General features: G+C 43.4%; 1 protein-coding gene across 12 annotated transcripts in view; it reads left to right on the top strand.

Moving 5' to 3' along the window:
• The window catches only part of MTSS1 (MTSS I-BAR domain containing 1), a 125,928-nt gene that overhangs the window by 88,121 nt on the left and 24,293 nt on the right, over positions 1-13,514 (top strand). For 7 of the 12 annotated variants that reach the window (XM_058040053.1, XM_058040045.1, XM_058040077.1 and 4 more), the window contains 4 exons: positions 3,233-3,317; positions 4,723-4,814; positions 6,497-6,571; positions 12,320-12,331. In XM_058040053.1, the coding sequence (XP_057896036.1) occupies positions 3,233-3,317; positions 4,723-4,814; positions 6,497-6,571; positions 12,320-12,331 (264 nt within the window). The remainder of the gene's footprint in view (positions 1-3,232; positions 3,318-4,722; positions 4,815-6,496; positions 6,572-12,319; positions 12,332-13,514) is intronic. The other 5 variants (XM_058040112.1, XM_058040131.1, XM_058040061.1 and 2 more) reach the window with 1 other exon arrangement.

Raw genomic sequence — 13,514 nt, 5'->3', positions numbered from 1 at the left:
GTGTGACTGTGGCATTGCCCACTGCAGTAACCTTGTTCCTAGACTTTGATTGCTCAGGTGCATAGCACAGACATTAACGCTGCTTGTAGGGCCCATCCCTGTGTGCAGAGTGCACATCTTGGCTGCCTACTCTGGCTGTGAGTAAACTACTCATCAAACTGTAATTTGTATAAAGCATAAATCAGTCTTGTTCACTGGCAGCTGATACTGGATAAAAGAAACAAATCCAAATTACCATCCTTTGTTACATTTGGATATTTTCAAACCACTGCAGTGGTACAAAATGGTTTCCTCTGCAGTTTGTGTAGCCAGCTGATCCCAGACCTTTGGGGACAGGAGCATCAGTGCAGTTCTGCTGTGGGAACCAGCCCTACAACAGCCTGCTGAAAGCTGAGATGAGCCCTTTGCACTGTGGGTGTTCCTGGAAGAACAGCTGAATGCATTGGTGATGGCCATGGTCCTCCAGCTCCATAAATCAAGGGGTGGTGAGAGGCTTGTATTTTTTTTTTTTTTTTACTTTCTCAGGAAGCATTTGTATCCTTGACAGTTAATATAATTGGGAACGGGGAAGTAAAGCTCTGTTCAACTCCAGTGCTTTGGAGTCAGTCAGTCGTACATTGAGGAGAAGCAGTGGGATTCAGGTGTGGGACAGGATGGGCTGGCACTGTCCTTTGTTCAGTCTGATGATCCTTGCCAGCCCTGACCCACTCCCTGCACCCCTCCCTGTGTCCCTGCTGTCCAAGCAGAGCTAGCTCAGCTCTCCCAAACTTCTTAGCAGCCCCCCTCTTTCTTCTTCCCAAGCAGAATCCTCAATCCATCTTCAGCAACACCTTGTTTCCAGAAGGGACATCAAAGATTTCTCAGAACCATTTCTTTTCCTTTTACCTTCACTTCATTAGAGTAGTTTTCATTCACAGAATAAAATTAACACCTCATCGTTTGATGTTCTTGTAAACATTTAAGGATAACATGAAGTTTCAAAAGGTGGGAAGAACCAGTAGCCCACTCATCACCAACCAGTTGTGTTTGGTTTTTTTCCCCTGGAAAAACCTCTTTATTCCAGGCTTAATTTATTTTGTTGAGGGTTTTTGATTTGGTTGTTCTTTGAGGTTTTTTTGGTGGGGTTTTTTTTTGTACTCTGAACTTTGTTTGGCTGTTCTGACCTTACCCATCCATATGTACGTGTTGAGGGGATATATTTATACTTTGGTTGATTGTGTTTCAGTTAAAATTCTGTTACCTTGGAATTTAATGTTAACAATAACTGACCCTTGTTTCCTAGTCTCGCCAAACACACAGTTTCCTTTTTATTGTTCTGATACAACCCTTCTTTTTGTCATATAACAGACTTAGGAAAGCAGTGCCACTTAACCATTGATGGTCCTTAATATTCCAGTATTTCAGTGAGTTTTCAACCTTAAAAACCTACCTATTGCTTAAACTCAGTGCTGGTAGCCAGGGAAATTTTTGGTTCATTTCTTCTCTGCCATTGCAATTGTGTACCACATTAGCCTCTGAAATAAAATTGCTTTTATTAGGCAGTGGATCTAGAGAAGAATGCCCATGTTTTGGGACAGAAATCCACTCTTTGTGGGTGCTGTCCCCTTTCTCCTCTTGCTTTCTGTCTCTTACACCTCTCCCCATCTTCTCTGTTGCTTTTTTGAGTTTCTGGAGTCTGTCTCAGCTTGTGCAAGCAAGTGCAGCATCACTGGAAGAGCTGGGTACAGATCCAGCCTGGAGTCCGTGTGCTTTTCCCACCTGTAGTCAATGAGGCTACAGCTCTTTGATGTTGCCAAATAAGATTGTTTCAAAAGCTCTTTCTAAAAACATGATTAATCAGGCAAGTGACAAAGGACTTTGTGTTTATCTTTTTGAATAATACCAAATAGCCACAATTTGTTCCAGTTATTTAATATCTTTGTTCCAGAGCGATTTCGTGGGCACAGGATCTAATTCTGCAAGAATGCAGGAAGATGGTGACTTGATTTCATTTTTAAAAAATTAAAAATTATCAAAAATGTTCAAGTTTCTTAGGAAGATTTTTGTTTTACTTGAACAATACTGTTTTTAAGGCCTAGGGAAGATTTTGCTCCATGATGAAAGTCTAAGGTTATTTTAATAATCAAGTAAGACTTCTAAATAGATGCTGATACATTTCACTGTTCCAGAGAGCACTGCACCTCGGAAACAGTTCATTAGAAGGTTGATGTTTGTGTCCTGAAATAGTAGATTTAAGGTGCAAATGGGAACTAAGCAAGTACCAAAACTGGCACTAACCAAAACAAAGTTCTGTGGAGATGGAATGAGCTGCTCGGAGCCGGTGTGGCCGGTGGCAGAGGGGAGAGAAGGGCTGAGCTGGGAGCAGGGAAGGCTGTGTTGGGACCAGGGAAGGCTGTTCTGGGCTGTGTGGGGAGCAGGGAAGGCTGTTCTGGGCTGTGTCGGGAGCAGGGAAGGCCGTTCTGGGCTGTGTGGGGAACAGGGAAGGCTGATTTCGGCTCTGTCGGGAGCAGGGAAGGCTGTTCTGGGCTGTGTGGGGAGCAGGGAAGGCTGTTCTGGGCTGTGTGGGGAGCAGGGAAGGCTGTTTTCGGCTCTGTCGGGAGCAGGGAAGGCTGTTCTGGGCTGTGTGGGGAGCAGGGAAGGCTGTTTTCGGCTCTGTCGGGAGCAGGGAAGGCTCGGCGGGAGCGGGCGGAGCCCTCGGCCCGCGGGGTTTCGTCCCGCCCGGCGGCCAAGGGCGCCACCTGCTGGCGATGCCGGGATCACGGCGGGGCCCGGGCCGGGCTCTGCGGCCGCCGAACCCTCCTGAGGCGCTGGGTCTAAAGAATCCCGAGACGGGAAAATTTCATCGAATCCCCATGGTCTGGTTCTAAAATGTGGAAGTAATTTGTTCACAGATGCCCACTCCCTTGACAGCTGTGCTTCTTGGCTTTTGACATCTCTAACCTTTTTCTTTCAAGTCTTGTGCTGCAGGGTTGAGGCTCCTGGAAGAACTGTGTTTTAATTGTTTGGTTGCTCGGTTCTGGTCTCTAGGTGCACAGGAATTAATCTCTTCTAGGGATGGCAGATACCTCTGAGATCTGCCCTGTTAATAGCCTAGTTGATTATACACATATTAATAATCTGTTTTACAATTGCTCTGGAAGGCTTGGCACCCCCCTCCTGGTTGTTATGCCTCTACACCACAAGCAGGAATCTCACCAGGGGTCTCACCTGCCTTTTGGTTTGTGTTTTTCAGGTGGTACCAGAGAGATTGGGTCTGCTCTCACCAGGATGTGTATGAGGCACAGAAGTATAGAGTCCAAACTCAGGCAGTTCTCAAGGTGAGTGGCTCCATAGCTGGCCCAGCACTGGAGGTTCTTCCTTCATGTGCTGCTGGGGAGCATCTAAAGCTGTTCATCAGCTCTGGCTTCTCAGCTGACCTCTGCCCCTGTCCCTGAGAACAGCAGTTGTTCTCTCCCTGCAGCACATTAGGAGCTGTGAACATGCTGGGTTTCACTGCACGTTTATGGGGCTGGGCCAGTTCACCTCAGATCACCTCTGAATGCTGCAGATTCCCACTGTCAGTCCCTGTGGCTCAGTGCTGAGCAGGCGGCTGCTGATGTGACCAACTGACCTGCCTTTGTTTCAGGACTTTAAGCTTTGTCACTGGGTTTTAAACAAGCAGCAGCAGCAAGTGTTGTGCTGCTTCCTCAGCTTACTGCAGAGCCCAGATACATTGTGGCCAAGGGAAAAACCTTCAGCAGAGCAGTATAGGTAATGCAAATTCTCTCATCCTGTTTTTGCAGTTGAATTTAGACTGCAGAGGTAATGAGAGAACATTAACTCATGTGCAACCTGGGCTGTACAAAAACAACCTACTTCAGTAGTTAGTAGTAGTTTGCATATATGCCATCTTTAACCAGACTTAAAAATTATACATGACCTTAGGTGAGCAAAAATGATGCTTCGCCATTTGCCTAATGACTTGCTATGTTTATTCCCTTTCACCCCCCACTCATTGAAAGTGTTCAAAGCCAGGTTGGATGGTATAATCAGCCTGGTCTAGTGAAAAGTGTCCTTGACTGTGACAGGGTGGTTGGAACCAGATGACCCTTGAAGTCCCTTCCAATCCAGGACATTCTATGATTATGCTGTGATTACTTTAAAATAAAGGTATTTATGAAATTGGCCATGAGGAGACAATTTTGTTCTCCAGTTACCACAGAGTTAGCTGTTTAAATGGGTCTCGTTAATTAGTGGAGCATTACTGGTGCTGGACTCCACCAGTGTGAGGTGAGGCACATCAGTGGGCAGGACATTGTTCTTTTGTACAGCTGCTCTGTCTTCTTGTGTATATACATGTGCTATTTGAGTTTATAATCTCCATGGCTGCATGAACCTTTCTGGTCTCCAGAGTTTCCATTTGAATTGTGTGACAGTTGAGTAGGATCTGTTTACTCTGAACTGTTTCAGGTCACTCCTCTGCTTTATTCTCTGTTCCTCTCTGTCTGGAGCTTTTGTAATTCTGGTTATCTTGTGATGTAGATTTTTGATTTTTTTTTTAATCTGCTTTTTTCTTTTGCTTTCTCTAGTGTAAACAATTTTATGTTCTGATATTTACACTGTGACACTGGTAGCTGTCACAGCAAAAAGTAAAAATACTCCAGTATTGACCTTGGCTCTCTCTGTAAGAATAAGGGCATCTGCAGGATTTGATTGCTCTTTGTGTTTTTTCAACAAAATTAGTGCTTTAATTGACTGTCTGATAAACCCACTTCAAGAACAGATGGAAGAGTGGAAGAAAGTGGCCAATCAGCTGGATAAAGACCATGCAAAAGGTAGTTACAGAGGAAGAATTCTTTAATAGGAGTAAGATTGTAATATCAGTTTTGCTTCCTCTTTTCATGTTTGTACTGGAGAACTGAATGACATGCTTAAATATGTATAGCAGTTTTTCTCTTCTGAAACACTCCTCTCCCAGAGTGCCTAACAAAAATTTAACCCTTGCTGCATGCATTTTGAAGGTTTAGTTTGCTGGACCCAGGGGTGGGTTGTTTTCCTAGACTGAGAAGCAGTGACTGGGTTTAACTCTGTTAGCCCACTCTCCCTGTATGAGCTGAGGATTTGGGATGCCACATGTATCCCTGCAAAGCCCTGGGGTGTTGTTAAAAGCAGCTTGTAAGATCATGTTATGCCTCAGCCAGAGCATCCCCAGAGAGTGCACAGCCCTGTAGAGCACTGAGCATTGTTATTTTGTACCTGGTACCACACAGAGAGTGCTCTGTAGGATAGCTCTGCTGTGGTACATGGGGTGCCCTGGGCTGCAGGGCTGATGATGGTCCAGAGGGTGGGCCCCCTTTCCTGGGGGACTGAGTTGCAGGCAGCCAAGTCTTGCCCAGCAAGCTCGTGCTGGTAGATGCCTTTGTGCTGGGAATGCTGGCCCTCTAGCACAGGTGCTGCAAGCAGCTTGCAGTTCACCACTGACTGACCCTTGAAAATTTTAGACTTTTACTACTTCTGAAAGAAGCAGCAGCACCATGGAAACTGATAGGAGGGAGTGGGCTTGACCTCCAAAAGAGGATTTCCTTCCGGGGTCAAATAGAAGAGTTGAATCAGCAGCTCTTGAAAAGCTTCCTGCCTTGTGCTGCAGAGTGTTAAGCATGTAGTGAGCAGGAGAGAGGAATTACATGGGGTCATTGCCAGGAGGGGTGACCCAGGCCAAAGTGGCAGTGAGATTTAGGGTTTACTGGGCAGAATTGAGTGTTGGGAGTGTAGGTGGCCTCAGTACAGTTCTTGTGCCTGCCATGAATCTGCTTCTGTTTTTCCATCTACAGAAAAGTACTAACACTGATCTGCTTTGTTAAAGTGTATGTGTACGTGTATATACATGCATACATGCCTTGTATCTTCTTTTCTTTTTTTAAGTATCAGTTTTCATATGTGGTACCTTTAGTGTTCCTGCACTAGAGGTGAATATTTTGTTCTGGGATTTTAAGCCTCCTGGGATGTACAGCTCATCTGAAAATGAGGACAAGTGCAGTGTGCTCCACTTCATCAGAAGGAGCTGGGAATGTGACCCTTCCTTGGGCAGAGTTTTAGCAGCCTCTTCCTCTGCCTGACTCTCATGCTGGAGAGGGATCACAGGATATTCTCTGCCTTGCCATTTCTGGATTGCTGTTTTTTGCACACAGATGTTTTGAGAAACCTGTCATCTCTGTTTTCCATTCCTGAGAGTGGATGAAATGAAAAGCACTCTAATTTTGTACTGTGTTCTCAGTTGTTATTTCTGTAAAGGCTTTGTTTATTTGGGAAGGATTTTGGTATGTGAATGTGCTCACACCCTAACATGTTATATTAAGCCAAATGTATAGGCTTTACAAAATGTGAGTTCTAAGCTGCTTTGTGTAATGGTAGCTGTTCTCAAAAAGTTTGTAGCCTAATGTCTTTAAATGTAGCCTTTTCTGTGAAAAACACTCATTTTGGCATTGATTGTATTGATAATAGAGATTGTGTTTTTTAGAATACAAAAAAGCCCGCCAGGAGATTAAAAAGAAGTCATCTGACACACTGAAGCTACAGAAGAAAGCAAAGAAAGGTAACTTGCTTCCTACTGTACTGTTAACAGCCTCCTGAGCTGTGCTCACTGACAGAGATGGAACAGTGATGGAACTTTCTACTGTAATAATGCTGCCCCTCTAATGTATTCCTGGTACCTTCTTGGGTAGCAGGATACAATTGCTATGTGTCATTTAAATCATGTTCTGGAGCTGCTGTCTAATGTTCTTATACAAAAGCCTTAAAACTGTTTGTGCAAAGTCAATCATGTTTTAAAATAGAGCCCTTACTGCTAACTTTTTCTTTTTAGGAACACTGACACTCTTAACATAACTTGTGCAGATACCTGTAAAATTTTCTAGAATCTTTTGGAATCATTTAAAAAAAGGCATTATGTAAATGTTCCCTAACTATTAATGTTTCTCACTGTTCTTCCTTTCTGGCACTTTTCCTCTTTTTTCCTTTTTTTTTTAACAGCCTGTAATCTCCTAAACCTTACTTTATTGATCAGACTGAGACAGTGGCATGGGGTATTTTTTGGGGGGAAGGGTTCTTGGCAATCATAGAAAACTAAAGATGAGTGAGAAGAAAAAGGGAATTTTCCTGAAAGACAGTTTGTCTTTTTTAGCAGCTGTATCTCATGTTGCTCTCCCACCTCCACCTTGTCATAGGAGTTTCATCACTGTTCTGATGGAAACATGCAGCACTGCTAGCTGCAGCACTGCCATCACTAAGGGTTTTACTTGGCCAGGTGCAAACCCCACCAGGCTTTGGAACAATGATAGGGAGCTTGTACAAGGACTTCCTGGTTCCCTTTCCTGGTTCCCTTTCCTGGTTCCCTTTCCTGCACTGGGCTCTTCCCAGCTGGGTCAGAAGTGTGCTTTGAGCAGCTCTCAATCTGCAGGTTGAAATTTGTCCTTCCCCTCCTGCCTAAAAACTGTGAACCCAGGGACAAGCAAAATAAATGCTGGGGTGGGGAGTTTCTTGACATTTTGAAATTGTGTGTTACCCAGAACAGGTGAGCTGTCTCTAACTGTCTTTCCATATAGATAAATCAATAATCACACTGATAGAAAGCCAGGTGACTGGAAAACTGCTCTTGAATGTTAGCTGACTTTAGATAAGAGATGAGGAAAGGAGAGATGAAAGCCACCAAGAGGGAGCTTAGCTCAGTAGGTTCTGTGTGTCTGTCAGTTCAGTGTCCTAAATCAGAATGGTGACCGTTACCATTTGAGATAAGATTTTTTGAGATAAGATTTATTTTTTGGATAATGTGTAAACATGTTTCTCATTTTGTGTGATGAAATGTCTGACAGCAGACCAACAGCTTTATAGAGTTTGTGGTATTCCTTCCATGTCTTCTCCTGTCTCTCCCCTATCTTTTCTAGTCTTATTTCTTCTTGTTTTTGTGTGATACAAACAACCCATCAGTGCATGGTAGGTAAGCACTGAGAAAAACATAGAAACATGGAATGGTTTGGGTGGATGTCTGGGATCTGGGAGGAGGGAGCCATTTTTTGAGCCAGTTTCTATGGATTGACAGCTGTCTGGCTCCATCTCCCCTTTATCCTGCTTCTGACTGTTCAATAAATCACTCTGCAGTATTGAAGGAGGAGACATCATCTTCTGTGAAGTGTGAAGAGGAAAGAGGAAGCTGGAAAAAAACCCCACTGTTCTCATGCTGCAGATGCTACCTGCATCTGTTAGCAGTGGTTAAAGCAAGCAGACTTGGTCCTTGGATTTTCTGCTTTCATATCCCCCTCCTCAAATGTGAGCCAAGTCTCATGATGAGAGTCAGGAAACTGGTGTTCTGTCCTCCTTCAGGATTAAACATCTTTTAGCAAGGAGTGGAACAGGCCTCATTTTGCCATTGTTGTAGCAGCCATGATGTGATTGAAGTTTTGTTTCTTTTTTTTTTTTTAATCCAATTCCCTTGCTTAATCTGCCCTTACAATGTTCTTTTGGAGGTGTGGTGAAGGTGCTGTATTTCTGTGCTGTCCCTCTGGGAGCTGCTGTCAGACTCATGGTGTTTGCTCCAGAGCACAAAACCACAGGGAGTCAGGGGATGTTTGAGTGCATGGGGCAGGTGGAAGAGCTGAGGGCTCACAGGCAGCCAGTGCAGGGAAAAGCAGGAGCTGCAGCATTGCTGAGGAGCTGAGAGCTGTTCTCATGGCCCTGGGGAGAGGAAGCCCTGGCTCCTAAGGCTGTGTAAATGCCAAAGCTGTTGACCCCAGCAGGAGTAGAGAGGGGATGGGAGGAAGTTCTCTCTGCCTTCTTGCAAGTTATCAACAATGCTTAAGTTAGAAGAAAAAAACAGGAGCAGATGCCTTTTCTCCTCTTTGTTGTTTTGGTCCCTATCTTGAAGAAATAAAGCTTTGGTCTGACTGCAGTGTCAAGTGTTGTGAAAATGTTTCTGTATGTACCCATCTTGACAGATCTGTTCAGTGTCCTGTGTGGTGAAGTATGTTGCTCTTGCTTCTACTGAGGGATTTAAAAAATCAAGAAGGGGTTTATTTTGTAACATGATAAAGCTGCAGAAGTGATTCTGCTTTAGGACACAAATGAGGCTTGAACTATGGGAAAACTGTGCTGGAGGCAAGTGGCTGAGTGCATGAATGTCTTCCTGTGTCTTCAACTCTCCTGTTTCTCTGTTTTACAGACTTTTTTTGTTCTGTTCTTCCTCAAGCAGAACCTGTCCCTTTGATTTTTCTGTAAAGTTACTGACTCACCTATGGGAACTCTAAAACAACCAATTCCAACCAATTCATTCCCTTCCTAGCATTTGTAAAAATACTTTTGAATTAACTTTATGATCACCTGTGGGCAAGCGGGATGTGTGCAGAATTCTGGATTTCCACACTGTGCATGCTACTATAAAGGTCCTTTAAGCTTATTCTGCTGTTTGCCACCTGACCTTACGGGAAAGTGTTTTCTTTCTGCTTTGGGCAGCTCCATTTGGAGGAGCTCACATGGAAGCCTCTCCTTTCCTCGTTCCCATCCTGGCAGTGGTGTCCCCCAACCCTGAGGCTGCAGGGCTCTCTCACAGCTGATGCTGCTCAGCAGCTCCTTGCTCCTTGTCTGCATCCCAAGGATGTTCAGGAACGAGGGTCATGGGCTCTGGGGCTTGTCCTGGTGGGAGTGCTGCAGGTTGGGCTCCCTGCCTTAGCTCTGGGGGCTGAATCCACGGGGGTTTGCCTGTTCCATGGCTTCTGTGGGGTCTCTTTGTTCCTGTTCCACGTGGCCATGGTCAGAGTTCAGGCTGGGCATTTAAGATCACGTGTTAGAAACTGTGTTTGCAGAGTAAGTGTGTTCATTGCAATAAGCATGTTTCCAAAGCTTGAAGAGATGGGGAAAACACCAAGCTTTCCAAACAAAACACAAGGAACTCCAGGGTCCTTTCTGGAAGTTTGCTAGGGTATTTTTAGTAAAGTGACACAACTGTGAAATGAAGGTCTTGCATTTCAAGAGACCTCACAGAGAAAATTTTCACCCTATTTGTTGTCTTTAACTATTAGGAAAAAAAATCCATCTGAAGCTAAATCTATGTAGTCTTAAATAGGATGCTGGTGCACCTCCCAGAACCATGCAGTCCCTGAGGATTTCATGGGGATTTTCAAGGTTCCTCTTCAAGGCCTCCTTCACCCTTGTTCCCATGGGGAACAGGCCCCTAGGGCTTGTTGCCCACCCCAGCATTGACACTTGGCTCCTGTCTGAGCAGGTGCAGTTGTGTAGTGCATAGAACTGCAGACATCTCCTAAATTGCTCTTTGTTTTCAGACAAACATTGGCCACCAGAAGTCAGCCCAGCTAACCCGAGTCAGCAGAATAATTATGCATATACTTGAAATAAATTCCAAATATAGGTTTCTGCTGATTCAGGGCCTTATAAGTGGCTCCATAGCTGCTAGAGGCTGTTGATGCTGTATTGAATCAGGAGAGAGGCAGCAGCTGTGGCTCTGCATGTAACCATTTGGGAAGGTTAACAAAATGCATGATTCTTGAAGAAAAAATGATCAAGTGATTAAATTAAAATATATCTGAATGTGTGTGTAAAATCTGGAGTGCATTGGGTGTATTTTCTGTATTTCAGAAATGCAATGAATAAATTCTGTATTTCAGAAATGCAATGAATAAATAAACAGATTTCCCTCCTACCTATAATCTGACTGGTAGGTTTCATTTTCAGGTTCTTCATGTGACACTGTTTGAGCTTTGAGGAAAATGTTTAAATCCAAGTGGATATGTAACAAGTTGTTGGATGTAGCACTCCCAATAATATAGCACATATTAAGAAGAAAACTGAGTTTTGTCTGTAAGACATGTAGAAGTTTCTGCAGAATTCCCTTTACATTCAGTACAACATTTCTTCTTGTGTTCCCATCAATGCTGAGTATCCAAACTGCCATTCTCTCCTTTTGAGTATGCAGCAGTTTTGGAAAGTATTCTGTGATTCTAATGAAATTCAGAGACTAGGACATGATTTTTAATTTACTGTAGAACATTATTATTAATTTACTGTAATACTGCCAAAAGTGCTTTTTCTTCCTCTTCCTGGTTAGCAAAGATGACGTCTTTGTGTTTTAGAGCTTTTTTAGGATTTTTTTCCCTCTGGTCTTTGTAATGTTGTTAGACTGCTCTCAAGGATGGTTGTGCAAAGCCCGTGACTCTAAACTAAACAAGCATAAAGCTGTTCAATGCAATTATAAGTGAAGAATGTCTCAGCTCTTACAGCAAGTGCTGACCTTCTCCTTCAAGCACTTTGCACTCTGTCTGTACATGGCACTTCCCCATCTGTAGTGGCAGGCTGGAGAGGGAGAATCCCTGGCCAGAGCCTTCCTCCCCAGAGGGAGCCTCATTCCTCTAACTTGATCGAGTGTGGCACCATGACTGAAGTGAGAGCCAAAACTCTGTGGAGTCAATAAGATGCAGCTCAGAAGGAGGGAAGCTAATGAGCAAATTATCCTTATCTGTTGAAGGAAAAAAATCCTGTGTGGATGAGGCCATGGTGCCTGCAGGGCTTTTTGGTGTGTTTTGGGTTTTTTTAGAGTTTTTCCCCCTGCAAGCTTATAATGTGAGCTCTCCTTTACAAAAATGCAGTGAAGACATGTTGCTAAATCAGTGATTGAAGACATTTCTTCAATTTACTTTTGTTCCTTGAGTTTTGATGGCCTCTTGATAGTTCCCCTCTTTTTTGACAGCAAGCCAGTTTTATTGCAAAATTTTATTATGTAAAGTTTGTAAATTAAAATACACATATCAAAGTTAATCTTTTTGATGTTCTTCCACATTGCATCAGCAATTAGGTTTTCATTTAATTAACAATCTGTAGATGTAATTGCAGTAGAGAACATTAAAAAGTGCTGTGGTTTACTCACACAGCACCCCTCTAGAGTTGTGCAGGTTTGAGTTCCCTCTTCCCTGGGAGGGAGTGATTTGTGCCACTAGACCAGGGTCTGGTTATCTGTGTTGTGCACTTTCTCTGAAGCACAGGTTTACATCTTCTCACTGAGGAGTCTAAACTGGTTTAAGTCTCATTAAATAAAACTGTGGTAAATAACCAGGGGTTTAATTTGCAACAGCTCACCAGGATGTAAAACTAATGCGTTTGTCTTTATCAGCAATGGAAGAAGTCAAAATCCTCTAGTCCAAACTGCTCACTCTCTTGTCTTGGCGCTGATGATAATGTCTAAATTCTAGGAATGCTGGAATACCAGTTTGACTTTTTTTATTTTCCTTTCTGTGTCAATTTTGTGTCCTGCAATTTCTCACCATGCGCACCTGCCTGCCAGCTGAGGCTCTGGGTAAGTCTGTGCCATGCTGTGACCCTGGTGGCTGGTTTATTGTAGCCCTTGCTGTGGCCTCTTTATGGTGTCTGGTCTCCACTAACTGCCTAGACTTTAATTTCTAATGCAACTAAAATATTGCCCAGTCTTGATGAACAAACCATCTTTTGATTTATTTTCTTTTGACATCTAATTGGAACACTGTAAAAGAAGAAAACCAGTGTTGTAGATAAACCTCTGGTTTATTTTAGAAAGGGATAACATGGACAGATAAATCTTGTCATAGCTGGGAGAGAAGTTAAATGGAATAGACATGTCATCAAGGTGATGTTCAAATAATTGAGTATCTTATTGTTAATATGACTTTTAAAGTCTAGAGCCTGAAGTCCTTAATGTTGGTCTTTGTAACCTGTGATCCAGATTCCCTTTTTATGAAAATCGCATGCACCTTTCTTACCTGATAGATAACAAGTCACTCTGTTTACTTCATGCTGGGGAAGGGGTTGGAATTCAGCATCACAGTTGTCTCCTGTTGCCTGATCACATCTCAAATATGTTTAAATTGGGATGCTGTTTCAGCTATTTTGCAAATTTAAAGTAGCTGCCTTGGGATCCCATTGTGAATGAAGCATGGTGTTTCTGAATCTGAGCAAAGGACTCATACCTGCACTTGTAAATGTAGTGATGTAAGTGTTGCTTTTGGGAGAAGCCTGAATTGATTAAATCAGCAAGCTCTCAAACAAGTTGCCTCCACTGGGCTCCTGCAGCTGGGCCTTATTGAGGCTGCTGCCTGTCCCTATTTTTTGAAACAACCCATTATGGTTTTCCTGGTTTGTAATTCAATCCAGAAATGCCATTTGGCAACTTGTAGCTTTTCTGTTAAGGCAGAACTTGGCACTTTTGAACATGAGCAGCTGACTCAGATCTCCAGTAGCCAAAAGAAAGATTGGAATTTGGTTTCTGAAGGAGTCTGAGATTAATCCCAGTTAGGAGGTTTATGGTGGCAGAATTCTTCTGTTCTCAGCACAGATCCATATTAGTTCATTTGTTTGCTTTCCTGTGCAGAACTTAAAGGAGGTTTTTCATTCTGGCAGCTGGAGCAGGTGTGCTCTTGTAAAGAGGATGGTTTGGGAATGACTGCCATGAAGCCTACTTTGATTGTACAAGTAGGGTGTACTCAGCATTGTCTCATGTAAATTCT

The sequence above is a fragment of the Melospiza georgiana genome, chromosome 1, assembly GCF_028018845.1.
Source record: "Melospiza georgiana isolate bMelGeo1 chromosome 1, bMelGeo1.pri, whole genome shotgun sequence".
NCBI classification, from domain to species: domain Eukaryota; kingdom Metazoa; phylum Chordata; class Aves; order Passeriformes; family Passerellidae; genus Melospiza; species Melospiza georgiana.
Note: the sequence above shows the minus strand (reverse complement) of the source record. Positions and strands in the feature narration are given on the sequence as shown.